The sequence below is a fragment of the Andrographis paniculata genome, unplaced genomic scaffold, assembly GCF_009805555.1.
Source record: "Andrographis paniculata isolate CXL003 unplaced genomic scaffold, ASM980555v1 Contig95END, whole genome shotgun sequence".
Taxonomy (NCBI): domain Eukaryota; kingdom Viridiplantae; phylum Streptophyta; class Magnoliopsida; order Lamiales; family Acanthaceae; genus Andrographis; species Andrographis paniculata.
The window spans coordinates 635,968-650,494 of record NW_026137634.1 but is presented as its reverse complement, the minus strand read 5'-3'; the positions used below and the strand labels follow the sequence as shown (position 1 = coordinate 650,494).

The following is a 14,527-nucleotide window of genomic DNA, read 5'->3' as shown; positions in this document are numbered from 1 at the left end:
TCTATAAACAAACCGATAATTTTGCAATTTTCTTTTAGGATAGAATTTCAGCAGTTTTCATCATTACTATTTTAATTTATTTCAATTAATAATATTATAAATATCTTATTTTTTTAGTATCGTTTTGAATGAATTAAATGTTTGCAACTTATTTCAATGTAATTAATAGTGTTTTCTAATAAAATTTTTAATAAAAATATATTACTTTTCTATTAAATATTATTATATCAAAATATTATTCAAATTAACATAAAATATTATTCTACTTTTTAGATTATTAATACAATTTTTGATAAAGAATACATTCATAAAAAAACACAAAATAAATAAATCAATTTCAAATTACAACTAAATAAATCTAAAATATTTGTTTCATTGTTATTTTAAAAATATACTAAAAGATTTTATTATTTTTTATGCATAAATTTTTACAATATTTTCTTACATTTTATTTATTTATTTTTTATATTTCTCACCGATATTTTCTTGTTAAAACAATATACTGTACTTTTTATTTCAGCTTTATTTTTTATCAAAATATTAAAAATTATATTTAATATTTAAAAAATTGTTATTCTTTAAACATGTTAATATTAGAACTTAAAATGTTAGAATGTAAATAAATCCTATAGAATATTAATTTGAATACACACTTCATAAAGATAATTAAATCTCCTCTTATTTGCTGAGGTGTATTTATTCAAGAACAGAATACAATACATACATACATACATACGTACATAAATAATAAAAATGAATAAACGAATGAGTAGCTGCAAATCGATAATTACAATAACAAGTCTGGGAATGGGAATCAGAATCTGGACTGCTTGCATTCGGTGGGAATGCCCTGAGGGAATCTGGGGTGGTCCGTGCAGTAATTGTAGATCATGTATTTTTGCTGCACCCACCTCAGCCTGTTCCTGCCATTCGCGTCCAGTCCCTGAGTCCGCCATGCCCCAGCGTTCAATGAATTCGAATTCTTGTTTGTGTTGGTGGCCTCGGATCCGTCGATTTTGAAGTTCCGGTAATGGGCGACGAAGGGGGCCTTGCTCCAGTCCGTCTTGACCCGCCCCCCTTGGGTGGCCCAGTCGTCGGCGTTCCAGAGGCTGCACTGCACCCTCATGGGTTGCCTGGTCGGGAACGGAACCCCCAGGGCCTCGTGGTGCGTGTGAACCCTAATCGGAATGTTGTCCACCAAGAATCTGAAATCAATCAAATCGATCGATAAATAAGTTGGAGGCCGGTTTGTAAAATTCAATAATTAGTTTTAATCAGGCTTGCGTACATGATCCGCTGGGGGTTCCAGACGATGGAGTAGGTGTGGAAAGCGGCGGAGGGGTCGAACCAGAGGCGGAACTGCTGCTCTTTGTTGCCTTTTCCGGCGGCGTAGACATTCGTGTGGACGGTGTACGGCTCGCCGGAGGAGTTCCCCAGGAACTCGAAGTCGATCTCGTCGTGCCCTTCTCCCTCCGACGTCAGCTGATCATCCATTCAGTTCCAACCATTGTTATTATTATTATTATTTTGGTTAATGGAATTAGTACAAGTAGTGTTCGTGTGTGTGCTTACGAAGAAAGTGGTGACGGTGCCGGCGGAGTCGCCGGGGACGAGTTTGAGCTGCGTGTCGAATCTGCCGAAGAGGTAGTGTTTCCTCGACTGGAATCCGGCGCCGGAGAAGCGGTCGAGGGACAGGCTCAGGCCTCTCCCGCCGTCGACTATCTTGGCGCGGCCGTCGCCCCACGTGATCTCGGCGTCGCGGTTGAAGTCGGCATTGGCGCCGCCGATGAAGAAGAGGACCGCCGCTAGGGAGATGATAGAGAATAGCAATGCAGAAGCAGGAGCAGCCATTTCTAATGAATTACTGAATGATACTGAGAGAATATTGATTTACTGAAATTGAGATGAGAAGGGACAGAGATGAAATCACATATATATAGATATAGGTGGAGAGGGAAAGGAAAGTGGGAGGAAGGGAATGAAGGAGGTGGAGTGGAGTTAGCTGGTGACGGTGCCAGCTGGCGGTATCCGCGTCCCCGTCATAAAAGAATATTAAAAAAAAAAAAAAGGAATATTAAAACCATTGATGCGCGTCTGCTGTCTTTGCTGTGTCCCGCTGTGTGTGTCCTGCCACTGTACTACATATATTCAAATTCCACAAAGCTTCCACTTTATAATGCCATTTTATGCCTCGGTTAGTTTGGATATGGATATTTTTAATCGTAATATTTATATTTAAATTTTTAAAAAAATATCAAATAAAATCTGCTTTCGTAAAATAATTTTAAATATCAATTTTATGTTAAATAATTTTATATTTACTAGTTTCAATAATTTTAAAAACTCCAAAACTTAAAAATAAAAGAAAATCATATTTAAATGAAGATAAATCGTTGGCTTTGTTAAAATTAAAATACGGCCGTTTAAAATAATTCAGAATTTCAGAAAGTTTGTTGAATTTTGATTTGAAAATAAATTTTTTATTTAGATAGTATATTAATATAATATTTTCTCTTATATTTGGGTTTTTGTTTCAGTAATCAAATATACATTGTAATAACTGCTAGTCGTAATTGCTATTTTACCGTTTAAACTTGAAAAACACGACTTCCCTTTAATTTGCTCTGCCTCCATTCTAAGCAAAGTCGTTAACGTTTTCTCTCCTCCAAAAAATCACACAATCGGTAGCAACTAAAGTCGTGTTTCCTAGTTTGAAGGTTCAGTTTCTCCTTTCCCATACCACATTTACACAGTTCACATCCCCAAATGGCAACAATATGATGATTTGGAAAGTAAGTCATACAAAAAGCACAGAATTCCATATTTACAATTGCAAAACCACAATTTGAACTCACTACATATAAATAGATAACCAAATAAATAAATAAAGACAACCTCAAAAAATGGAACTATTACAATGTCCAGTGATAGTGTTGTTGTTATTGTTAGAAGCCAATATGGTCACTTCACTTATCACCACAATTAGAACCATTAAGGTACACCTAAATAACCTTTCATTCCTACACAATTTTCATTCTTTAATTACTTCAATCTTTTCACTCTTGCAAACATTTTCTTTTTCTTTTAATTTTTGCTTCTTTTTCCAACTATGCAATAAATTTATTCGATAGAGCGAAGATGGCGATATCATCGACTGCGTGGACATGTTCAAGCAGCCTGCCTTTGATCATCCGGCTTTAAAGGGCCACAAAATCCAGGTACATGTATTTTCACACTATCCGAAAATAAGGCATGGATTCATTGAGACAAACATTAGCTAATGAAACTATGTTGTAAGAAAATCATTCATTTTTTCCAGTTGAATCCCAGTGAGGAAATGCATGAGGAAAGAAGTCAAGATCCTGCAGCAACAATACCAGCACAAATATGGCGGAGAAGGGGAAGTTGTCCGAAGGGCACCATCCCCATCCGGCGAATGAAAAAGATTAATACACCGTCCAAAGCTAGGACAGAGACGAAAGTTTGGAAGTTCGACAAGTCGTTGAATGAAAGCAAGGAATTGTATCTTATGCAAAAGAACCACTCGGTTAGTGTATACTTATATCCATACATAGAGAAGAATGTGACTTTAGTCTCTAAGCTATTTACTTCAAATATATGACGTTAGTAATTTTTATTATTCGAATAAAAGATTCAAAACACTGGATATGGTAGATTCAAATGTGTGTAATACTCATGCACTCTACCCTCAACCTTAAGAATATCAATGAATATTTAACCGCTTGAGCTACATCTCCTCGACTTGTAGGTGGCAATCTTGCACACAGAGGGATACGCATATTTTGGGGCGAAAGGAGACATAAAGGTATGGAATCCCAAGGTGGAGTGGGACGACGAGTACAGCACGTCTCGTGTGGCGTTAACCAACCACTATCAAATGGTCCAATCCGGGTGGGCTGTAAGTTTACTTGTAATTATTCTTTCATCTACGATCATCATATATATATATATGTATTAATTATGTACATACATATATGTATATAGGTTAATCCCAAGGTGTATGGAGACAGACAGACCCGAGTGTTTGTGTATTGGACTGTAAGTTCTCAAGAAACAATGTCAGCATCATTACTTGATTAATTAATTAAAAATTAAATTATTTTCAACAGCAACATGAATCAACCTTGCTCTTGCAGGCAGATGATTCGAACCAAACAGGATGCTTTGACCTGACGTGCCCCGGATTTATTCAGACAAGCAACGAAATAGCACTTGGCGCTGCACTATATCCCGTCTCCAGCCCAACCGGACTTCCATCTCAAATCACCATTTACATCCACAAGGTATGTTTTTTATCTAAAAAATTAAATTTGATCATTAAACATTTATCAATCTCAAAATTGATTAACTAAAATTTTATATAGGATCTCACGACAAGCAACTGGTGGGTGCAATACGGCGAAAAAACCAACATTGGGTATTTTCCGGCCGAACTAATGGACATGTTGAAGCACAACGCTGAAGTCGCGCAATGGGGCGGGGAAGTTTATAGCTCGAGGGTGGGTGGGGCGGGTGGGGTCCCACATACGGCGACAGCTATGGGGAGTGGCCGGTTTGCGGACTTCATTTTCGCAACGTCGGGATGTGTGAAGAGGATGAGAGAGCTGAGGGGCAATGGGGAGTTGGTGAGGCCAGAATGGGTGAATGCATACTCGGATGAGTACAATTGCTACAATGTCATGTACGTGCATGACTATGTTGAAGATCCTGAGTTTTACTATGGAGGCCCTGGTAGGAATCCTATGTGCCCCTAATTAATTAAATAAGGAAAAATAAAATTGTTAAATGATTTATAATCATATCATGTAATCAATACAAACAAAGCTCAATGATAAAAGTATATAAAAGAATCACACATGCATGCATCTCTCCACACACCATTTATCCAATACAAATACAACCATAAAAAAACATCTATAGATAGATAGATATGTGCGTATATAATATAGTTTGCAAAAATTAAAAGTTTGCTCACTTCTGGAAGTTTCCGAATTGGTGTTGCTGGTTGCTTAGGCTAGAGAAGAAATCATCGTCGGTTGCTGCTGAACCGAATCCCGGTTTACCGATTCCTTGTCCCATGCCCATAGCTCTTCCCATGGAATATGTAGGCATCGGTCCCTTGTCTTTCTCATCAAACCCATCTCCCAACCCACCAACAATGCCAACATCTGCCAAGTTTACCTTCTTGGCTGCCGAAATGAATAAGCATACAAGAAATTAAACTCTAGCCCGGTAAAATTCTAGGTCCTTAAGCTACATGGGTAACACGATAGATATCGCTATGGTTAAGAAATTTAAACAGACATTAATCACCATTCACCTTTATAACAGTCTAGGTCCACGACAGATAATTCTAGATTTTACAGCAAGGTCTAAAATTATGCAGTATGAACACAGGGAACTTATACTTACGTGCACTAATGTTTAGGTCGATCAATCCCCGGCTCAATGAGTCCGCCCATATTCCAGATTTGACTTGAAATCCATCTTTCTTGACTGTAGGTTTGTTTTCAACTGAAGATCCATTTATGTTCCCAGGATTCCCACCATCAGAAGAATTTCTAGAAGCTTCTGTCAATGAAGGATTCGACTGAGAAGAGACCGGGCCAAAAGGGTCAGTCCCATCAAAGTTATTCAACGGAACTGCAGCAAATGGATCAAAAGCACTGCTAGTTGCTTCAGATTTTGAAGCCTTATTGTCAGGCTGGGGAACTGGACCAGGTGCAGCGAAAAAATCTATTGTGGACGAAATGGAAGGAGCCGGCTGGGAAGCAAATAGATCAACATTGGTCTGCAGTAAGGACAAGTGAACAACCATATTTCTAGTTATTGTGAGGATTAGTTGGTTAGAAAAGAACTACTTAGAAGAGCAAACAAAATCTGGACAAGATCTCCGATTCCCAACAACAGACCGATGCACAAGAACCACCCTTTCCAATTCAGGGCTTTCTAAAACGGCACTCATATATGCTCAGAAGACACATGAACAAAATAGGAATTCCCAGCCCTAAAACACATAATTATGTACTCAGTAAAGCTTTATGCTCATTATGTTTCCAAACTCAAAGCACCAAGGGCCTTGCTAAGTAAAATGCTGGCGGAAGCCTTACCTGAGGGACAGTACTAGTCCCAGCGTTGGGTTGTGGTGTTGCCGATACAAAATCCGCATTGGCAAATAAATCTTCTGATGAATCATTATCCAAATTAGTGGAGTTATTGGTTGGAACAGATGCTGGAATATCCAATAGATCAACAAGATTTTGTTGCCCAAAAAGATCCACTTGGTTGCTTCCAGCAGAATTATCTGTGCAATGCAAAGACAATGAACTATATAAAACAAACATAGTTAAGTAGAATAGCATTTGGCCAAGGTAACAAGCCTGTCAAGAATGCTAAACCAGCAAAGGCGAATGTTACTACAGTCAATTCCAAAACATTTCATCACAATGAATTCTACTCATGTAAAAACTCAAATGTTGCCCCAACCTTCATGAACAGAGTTGCATCCAAAATTGATGATATGTACATCTATAAGGTATCTCCCAAACCCCGTCCACATTTCAGTTGTCCAAAAATTTAAAGTTCATATTTTGTATCACTAAAATATACCCAAAAAAAATGCTTACTAGAATTTGCAGTGCCCCGAGGATCAAAATCATCATCATCATCGTTTCCAGAAGGTGCATTTTGTGAAGGAACTGAATCATATTTATCTGACTTGCTGGATTTTTTTGATGTTTCTGATGCTTCGGTTACATGAGAATCCTGTTTATTGCTGCAACAAAGTATACAGTTCAAAGCTGTTAGAAGTGTAACTCTAAAGTAGCACTGTGGGGTGTTTCTTATATGTATTTTTTCAGTGTTATTTAGTCAGAGAAAATAAGGCAACTCTATGTGCTATGCTGCACACCAAGATGTGACAACACAAACCTGCCATAGCGAGAAGTTTCTTTCTTTGTTCTGGTAGTCTTCTCAAATTTATCATCACCGTAGTGATCCTTGTCCCTATAACTATCTTTAAATGTCTCACTGTCACCTGTACTACCAAATCCTCCATAACGATCATTACTCCTAAAGTTACTGCTACTGAATGAGGCTGCACCAGACTTGTATGTTACTCCAGATGATGAAAGCCCAAAATATCTGATACGAGATACAAAGTTCATACAATCAAAACTTAATTACTCATGACAGTTGGACCTTTGAATATGGAAGTCCACAACGATAAGATTAACAACTAGGTTTCGTGTACTTTGATGTTGATATCAATGTTATAATTTCATATTAAATGATAAATCAAAGTAACATACCCTAAGAATAAACTTACTTTTCACGATTTGCAGAAGCTTTATTCCTGACTTCTTGTATTTTGTCCTTGTTGTTGAGAAGATTCACTATGGTCTCTGCCTTTTTCCTTACATTAATTCCTTGATCTTTTCCACTTGGCTCAACATACTCAAAACTCGCAAGAGCCTGAAAAATAAAAATGGGAAGACAAACATTCAGTAAGAATAGAAAGAGAAATGATAAAATACACCATTTACATCTGATAACATCAGTAAAATTTGGTATGGTAACTACAAAATATATATTACAAAGAGAAAGATAACTAACATACAGAAATCTGAAATGTATGTTCTATTATGTCATCAACTGCGCGTTCAGAACCATGTGCCACCAGATATTCTATAACAGCAAGGGCCTAGCGAAAAATAAAATGTTAGTTCACACATATCTTAAATGTCACCAAAACAGGAAATGAATATAGATTAATATAAGAATAAACGTAATAAAAAGTTCAGATGTCAGGTCTTCTCATAGGGGGATGTGAAACACAATGAATAAATAAGCAAAATTTGCAACTTCTACCTTGTAGACGAATCGCCAATTCTTGCCTGTCTCAGTTATTCTAGTCCAGATAACATTCATAACCATCTGGCATTCAGAGCTGCAGAAGATATAAGATAGGGAAAGGAAATCAGGTCGCTTTAAGTAAACCTGAATCAAAGAAGATTATAAACTCAAGCAAGCATGAAAAATATGAATTATAGAAAGTACAATTTCTTTGTTGCCTGTGCTATCTCTGCCAATGCTGTGCCATGAGGACCCCAAGGTTCATCATCTGTCGCATCCAAAACCTGATTATAAAAAGAAATGTCAAAATTCTTTCATTCGAAAACAAAATGTATGTGTCCTTAATATCAATCAAATATAAACGGTTGCCAACAACATTCAGTTATTGATGCTTGGCCAAATGTCATTCCTTTCTTAAATTTTTACAACACTTTACAGGTTAGTTCTTAACATCGCAATTAGAATGGGGCGCCATCGTATATAAGATAAATGTTATTCCTACAGTCATATAACACAAAATTGTCCACAAAAAATGTATTTGATGCACAAAAGGATTGATTAGTAGTGAATTTTCATAACCTGATTTTGTAATGAATAAATACTTTACCAGAATACAATGGTTTCATCACTCACAAAGGTTCCAATAAACAGTGGCTGGAGATCATTAACACCAATCATTCATCATTTCAATCCATATGATCACAAATCAGCAGATAGTTTCACACACCAACAGGATTTCAGATTTAAAAAAGTTCATGCTCTACTTTGTACACGGCTATTATTATCTCCTCCCTATCTCATTACAATCTCCTAATCGACCAAAACACCACATACTACCAAAATTAGCAAATCTAATGACCTAGCAACAATAACCCATTAATATAAAGAACTGAATTCACAATTTTAATTCGTAAAAAAATAAAATAAAAGAAGGCCAGAAACTTCAGCTAAATATGATTCAATACTATTATATTACCTTCTGCTCGATCTCCGGAACCTTCAAAACCTTCAAATTCACCTCCCTCTTTCTATATTTGCAGAAAAACGCATCAAATATTGCAGTGAATTCCCAAGATAAGATCAGTAAACTGCTGTATTAAAATAAAACGACAGAGATGAGTGCGGAAGGAACAAAAAAATCGTACATGTCGCGAACAGTTTGATCGAAGACCTTCATGAGATCCATGGCTGGATCTGCCAAATTGGATACAAGATCAGCAGCAAATCAAGTAAAATTATTTGAGATTGATAGAGATGTGTATTCGCTGAAACGAATCGCTTTTCAGGATCGATTTGCGATCTGCGGTTGGGGAAGGACCTCTGCGTAAATAAGATGAAAAACAATCGATTACAAATGATAGACCCGACCCGACCCGACGGTGGGTGGTGAGGGGTTTCAATTCGCGACCCAAAAAATCCCAGCCCAACGTGACTGTATGTTTTTTTAGAATTTCATAACTAATAATATTAAATTTTCTATGCTAAAAAATTTTTAAGACGGAAATTTAAAAAATAATTAATATTTTTTTTATATAAAAATAGTATTGAAAATTTATAGAAATAATAATATAATTTTTATATTAAAGTAGAATACTTGTAAATTCAAGTATAATAGAAGTATGAAATATATAAATTTTATTCTTTTTTTCATGTAAAAATATGATATGGACATGAATTTTAATGTGACCGTATAATTTTTATTTTTTATAATAAAATTTTTAAAAATAATTAAAAGGATAACCTGTTAGAGTAAAAATACACTTTTACAATGTGGTGCATATCGTAACCTGTTAGTATCAGCTTATATACAACGTGAGTTCATATAGGCCCAATTAATAATAGTCCAATGCGATATAAAATATGTGAGTTTAGGTCTAGTGGTCCAATAACCTAACCCAACAAGGCTCCACCGGTTATGGCACTTGGGTCATTCTTTACGGGACATTTTTTTTTTTTTTAATACAATTAAAGTCATCTTCAACCATCAACTCTATTTTATCCAATTTTATCTCCAAATATGCAGTTGCTACGGTAATTTTATTCCAACCATAACTTTATTTTTTCCTATTATTCTTCAAATATTCAATTTTTCCTATTATTTTAAACTTTTTATTTTTATAATTTTAAATAATTTTTTTTAAAATTTAAAAAATAAAAATTAATTAAAAATCAAATTTATAATTTTAAAAATTAAAAAAATTACATAAAAAAAAAAAAAACAAATACACCATAAATGGTGTTTGCTACAGTGCAACACCATTTTGCACTGTAGCAAACACACAAAATGGTGTTGCAAATGGCGTTGGGTTGGAGCTAGGTGGCGGCAGAAATGGAGTTGGGACGGGAGAAATAGAGTGTGATTGGAGATGGCGTAAGTGGATTTATTTACACAATATATAATATTACTTTCATCCGACTCTAAGGGTTTCATTTATTTTTTGCGTTATAATATTTAATATTAATTGTTATATGGAAACGTAGTACAAATTAAGGTAAAATAACAAAAATATTTCTATTAGTGTCTTATAATACTATTGTAATGACATTTGTGTAAAATATTATACAAATATAAAAATATTTTTAATGTTAAGTACAATGACGTAAAATATAAATGGAACCCTTAGAGTCGGACGAATGGAGTATATTTTTCGTCCGTCAATTTAAGTTTTATTTTTTTGTAAATTTACCAAAAAAAATAAGTTAAAATTGGCGGATGAAGAACATATATATGCTACTTCATTTGTCTGTTTGTAAATATTATATTTACATTTTGCATCATTGTATTTAACATTAAATATAATTTTTTATACAAAATGTCATCATATTAATATCATAAAATACAAATAAATATATTTTTTTGTCAGTTTTTCCTTAATTTGTTATATATTTCGATATAATAATTAATATTTAAAGATCAACATGATAAAAAATAAATATGACTCTTATAAGTTATAGCCCAACGAAAGTAATATTAAATTTATTCAAAAAAATTAATAATTTAATAAAAAAATATTATTATTATTGTTTTTTATTATATATAGAACACATCATTCCAAAAGCACAAAATGGACAGACTCTGTATGCATGCATTTCTATAACGTGAGCCAAAAAGAAGAATATCTCATGCGGATAAGAAGCAAATGAAAAAGACTTTCCAGTGGTCCAAATTTAAAAAATGAAGTCCTATTAAATTTCTCAATAAAATCTAATCACAGTTAAAAATATGTATTTGTAATATGATTTTATTCTTGAATTATTTTAAATATAATGTCATACTATTTAAATATAAATTGAAATCGGATTGTTCGTGTTTTAAGGCTATGGCTCAAAAAATGTTATGATTATTTTCTCTTTCATAAATTAAATTTTTTTTGTCCATTACAAAATTTTTAAAATTTATTCTTGCATCAATACTATAACAAATATAAGAGCCAAAAAAAAAAAAAAGAAAACTCCTATATACAAAAAATACCATCAAATTTCTTAAATTTATAATAAAAGTAAATGTATATATATGAAATGAATTATTAATTTCTTATATACAATAAATTATACTCATTTAATAGTTATTTATTTAAAATTTCAAATCACAAAATACAAAATAAAAAGTAATATAATCAAATGAAGATGACAACCAACCATACTAGTAGCGGAGCTCGCGTTATATCCCGGAAGGACCGAGGAGTTTTATTGAAGTTAAAAAAATCAGATATATTTATCATCTGAGATTAATAATAAAAATATATATTAAAGTAATAAATTAATATAAAATTATTTATTTTGATAAAGATTGTTCGAATTTAGCGTATCGATGGTCAATATAATCAACAATATAATCGATCTAACGGCATGAACGATGACTCGGGACTCAATTCCCCCAAAACCCAAACAAACACACCCCTAAGTGTATTTGAGAAAGTCTAGATCTTATCCTAAAACATTAAATTGAGTTTTGTTAAATTATTTATTGTTTTCAGTATATTCAAAGTCATTTTAATTACTAAAGATTAAAGTTATTATTTATACAATGGGATAAATATTAAAATAAATTTTAAGAAATACCTGGGAAAGGGCAAGCGAAGCGGTTGTCTTAGTTTCCGTACGACCCAGTACGGGTGCGGCCGTAGATAAAGGCGCAAGTTAGCACAAGGAAATGGGAGTATCTATGATGAGCCCCAACTGTTCGACGAGTTGCGCTATTGGTATGCTTCCACGTGTCCTCACTTTTTACTGCTGAATAGTCCAAAATATCTGTACGACCACCCGGTATTACGACAACCTAGTTATGCTAACTCCACCTGCCTGTGACTGAGTGGGGTTACACAGGCTACGTTTATCCGTAATTCATTGGGGCCCACCAGTCCTGTTTGTCGGTAATTGGCTGTGACATGTGAGTGCGGATTTGAGGGGTAGGTTTAGTATGTTGAGGTTAGATTTAGGGTTTTGGCTGTATATTCTAATTTGGCTGAGGACTGGGTGTGTGGATTGACACTAATAAAATTAAATAAATAAAAAAATGTATTTATTGAAAGTAAAAATATTTAATCCAATAAATTTGATACTAAATAAATAACAGGGGATATATTCCAAATTTGCAATAAAAAATTATCCGTTTCTATACAGTGGATTAGAAAAAATTAAGGAAAGTGAAAAGGTGGATGTGATAATCCAACCATGGTTAGGTGGGGGGTCTAACGATGGTTAGGAATCCAGTTTATATAAGAGCCTCCGCATGCGAGTATACATTTAAGCAGAATAGGAAAAGATGATGATGATGACCGGCGATCATACACGGTCGAATCGGACCGTCCAAATCCCATCCTGGGATTACAATTACCCGGAGGATCCGACGGCGCAGATTTACTCTCCCATCAACGGTCCAGATGCTCCCTCAGATTACAAAAAGGTATTGGCGGCGCTGCAGCGCTACCTGCCGTCTAACAAAGAGGACGCCGCCGTTCCGGCGGAGGATGGATGCTCGGAGTTCGATTTTCCGGTGGATGCGTTTTCGTGTGACAGCTTTCGGATGTTCGATTTTAAGGTGAAGAAATGCGGTTTTTCTAGATCGCACGATTGGACTGAATGTCCGTTTGCGCATCCCGGCGAGAAGGCGCGCCGCCGCGATCCGAGGAGGTACAGCTATTCCGGCAGCTCATGTCCTGATTTTCGGAAAGGAGTTTGTAAGAAAGGCGATTCGTGTGATTACGCACACGGCGTATTCGAGTGCTGGCTTCATCCTTCCCGCTACCGTACGCAGCTCTGCAAGGACGGGATCCACTGCCGCCGGCGTGTCTGTTTTTTCGCTCACACGCCGGAGCAGCTCCGCGTGCTACCGAGTTCCGACGAGTCACCGGTTCGACTCGGTCAGGATTCGTTCGCTTCTACACCTTCCGGTTCGCCTTTATACCGGTCCTCACCGGTTCTTTACTCCCCTCCTCTATCGTCGCCGGCGACCGGATCGCCGCCGGTTTCTCCGACGCTTAACCAACTCAGTGAGTCGATGCGGCGTCTCGAATTCAATAGGAAGAAAATGGGTATCGGGTTGAGTGGTAGCCCGCCGGGTTGGGGTCTCGGGCAGGGTCCATTTACAACCCGACCCAAATTCACCAGCCTACCGACAACTCCCGTTCGGACTCAATTTCGGGGCGGGCTAAGCCCATTTGAAATATTTGGATCTTCTTGGGAAGAAGAGCCGGCTTTGGAAAGGGTAGAATCTGGGAAACAGCTGCGCGAGAGGATATATGCAAAACTCGTTGAAGAGAACTCACTGGACCGATTCGTGCGGGAAAACTCGGTTGGCGGGTCGGGTTCTCAATGGCCCGGCCCAGAGTAAGTGGAGAGTACTATGATCATGTAGAGGGACGTATGTAAGTATGGGTATTCGGGTCAAGTTCATTAACCATTTCGTTTTTCTTTTTTTGTACATGATAAGTTTGAGTATGGCAGCTATGTTGCATTATATAAATAATTTTTAAAGTATATTTATAGTGTTTTATAACTCAAAATAACTATATATATGTATAAATATAGAATCTATTCAACACATTTTACTAAAAATTTATAAATTTAAATTAGTTTTATATACAATTTTTTTTTTTTAATAACGTTATACAACATTTTGTTGATACAAATATATCATTAATATTTTGTTAGCAATGTACACAAAGAATAGTTTATATAAGTTCAACACACTATGTTAAAATAATTTAGGGTTTCTTAGTTTTGATAAGTTTGAGAAGTGTTTTTTTTGAATTTGATATTAAAATAATATATAATAGAATATTTTGTTAAAAAAAATGTATATATATATATTTTTTTTAAACACAAAATTACATAGCTGAAACTTGGAGTTTTTTATGTAAAGAAACACACTCTTTTGCAATTTATACATCAGTATATGTAGATACAAATAATATATTACTTCTTCACTCAGATACCGTGTCTGTTACACTGTAGACAAATTATTTTCCAAAAAAAGGAAGTGACATGCTATATGGGACGGACAGAAACGGCAACGTAGACATGGTACGTGGGCATGATATCTTAGACGGAGGGAGTATTAATATTCATGTTTTAATTTAAAAAATAAAAATGTATAATATTTTCAATATAAATACATATAACATTAATACCTAATCAGCAATTTATCTAG

General features: G+C 35.2%; 4 protein-coding genes across 5 annotated transcripts; 2 read left to right on the top strand and 2 right to left on the bottom strand.

Annotated features, from left to right (window-relative positions):
- Nucleotides 1–657: 657 nt before the first annotated feature.
- On the bottom strand, nucleotides 658–1,909 carry LOC127243338 (xyloglucan endotransglucosylase/hydrolase protein 24-like). Its single transcript, XM_051263304.1, has 3 exons — nucleotides 1,573–1,909; nucleotides 1,289–1,482; nucleotides 658–1,205 (listed from the first exon to the last, which is right to left on the bottom strand). The coding sequence occupies exons 1-3, from the start codon at nucleotides 1,849–1,851 to the stop codon at nucleotides 815–817; spliced, it is 864 nt and encodes a 287-aa protein (XP_051119261.1). The 5' UTR covers nucleotides 1,852–1,909; the 3' UTR covers nucleotides 658–814.
- A 1,048-nt stretch (nucleotides 1,910–2,957) lies between these two features.
- On the top strand, nucleotides 2,958–4,732 carry LOC127243555 (uncharacterized). Its single transcript, XM_051263642.1, has 8 exons — nucleotides 2,958–2,996; nucleotides 3,132–3,218; nucleotides 3,320–3,547; nucleotides 3,770–3,972; nucleotides 4,032–4,059; nucleotides 4,158–4,304; nucleotides 4,386–4,681; nucleotides 4,726–4,732. Exons 1-8 carry the CDS (start codon nucleotides 2,958–2,960, stop codon nucleotides 4,730–4,732), a joined length of 1,035 nt encoding a protein of 344 aa, XP_051119599.1.
- Nucleotides 4,404–9,193, bottom strand: LOC127243466 (clathrin interactor EPSIN 1). Of its 2 annotated transcripts, XM_051263500.1 has the most exons (12): nucleotides 9,021–9,193; nucleotides 8,852–8,903; nucleotides 8,080–8,159; nucleotides 7,891–7,969; nucleotides 7,640–7,723; nucleotides 7,349–7,494; nucleotides 6,952–7,164; nucleotides 6,648–6,796; nucleotides 6,132–6,325; nucleotides 5,434–5,812; nucleotides 4,997–5,210; nucleotides 4,404–4,771 (listed from the first exon to the last, which is right to left on the bottom strand). In XM_051263500.1, exons 1-12 carry the CDS (start codon nucleotides 9,059–9,061, stop codon nucleotides 4,762–4,764), a joined length of 1,641 nt encoding a protein of 546 aa, XP_051119457.1. In that variant the 5' UTR covers nucleotides 9,062–9,193; the 3' UTR covers nucleotides 4,404–4,761. The 2 variants fall into 2 exon arrangements, with proteins under 2 accessions (XP_051119457.1, XP_051119458.1); XM_051263501.1 differs by lacking the exon at nucleotides 4,404–4,771 and having other exon boundaries at nucleotides 4,789–5,210; nucleotides 9,021–9,192.
- Nucleotides 9,194–12,463: 3,270 nt separating this feature from the next.
- LOC127243448 (zinc finger CCCH domain-containing protein 23-like) lies at nucleotides 12,464–13,877 on the top strand. The gene has a single exon (XM_051263467.1). It carries the CDS (start codon nucleotides 12,641–12,643, stop codon nucleotides 13,706–13,708), a length of 1,068 nt encoding a protein of 355 aa, XP_051119424.1. The 5' UTR covers nucleotides 12,464–12,640; the 3' UTR covers nucleotides 13,709–13,877.
- Nucleotides 13,878–14,527: the final 650 nt, after the last annotated feature.

Excerpts from the sequence above, each read along its gene's own strand:
- LOC127243555 (XM_051263642.1), top strand. The coding sequence starts at position 2,958 with ATGGTCACTTCACTTATCACCACAATTAGAACCATTAAG. Across the intron at positions 2,997-3,131 it reads CCACAATTAGAACCATTAAG|AGCGAAGATGGCGATATCAT; the intron begins GTACACCTAAAT and ends TTTATTCGATAG. Across the intron at positions 3,548-3,769 it reads TTATGCAAAAGAACCACTCG|GTGGCAATCTTGCACACAGA; the intron begins GTTAGTGTATAC and ends CTCGACTTGTAG.
- LOC127243466 (XM_051263500.1), bottom strand. The coding sequence starts at position 9,061 with ATGGATCTCATGAAGGTCTTCGATCAAACTGTTCGCGACAT. Across the intron at positions 7,495-7,639 it reads AACATACATTTCAGATTTCT|GCTCTTGCGAGTTTTGAGTA; the intron begins GTATGTTAGTTA and ends TTTATTTTTCAG. Across the intron at positions 6,326-6,647 it reads TCGGGGCACTGCAAATTCTA|ATAATTCTGCTGGAAGCAAC; the intron begins GTAAGCATTTTT and ends TGCATTGCACAG.
- LOC127243448 (XM_051263467.1), top strand. The coding sequence starts at position 12,641 with ATGATGATGATGACCGGCGATCATACACGGTCGAATCGGACCGTCCAA.
- LOC127243338 (XM_051263304.1), bottom strand. The coding sequence starts at position 1,851 with ATGGCTGCTCCTGCTTCTGCATTGCTATTCTCTATCATCTCCCTAGCG. Across the intron at positions 1,483-1,572 it reads GCACCGTCACCACTTTCTTC|CTGACGTCGGAGGGAGAAGG; the intron begins GTAAGCACACAC and ends ATGGATGATCAG. Across the intron at positions 1,206-1,288 it reads TGGAACCCCCAGCGGATCAT|ATTCTTGGTGGACAACATTC; the intron begins GTACGCAAGCCT and ends GATTGATTTCAG.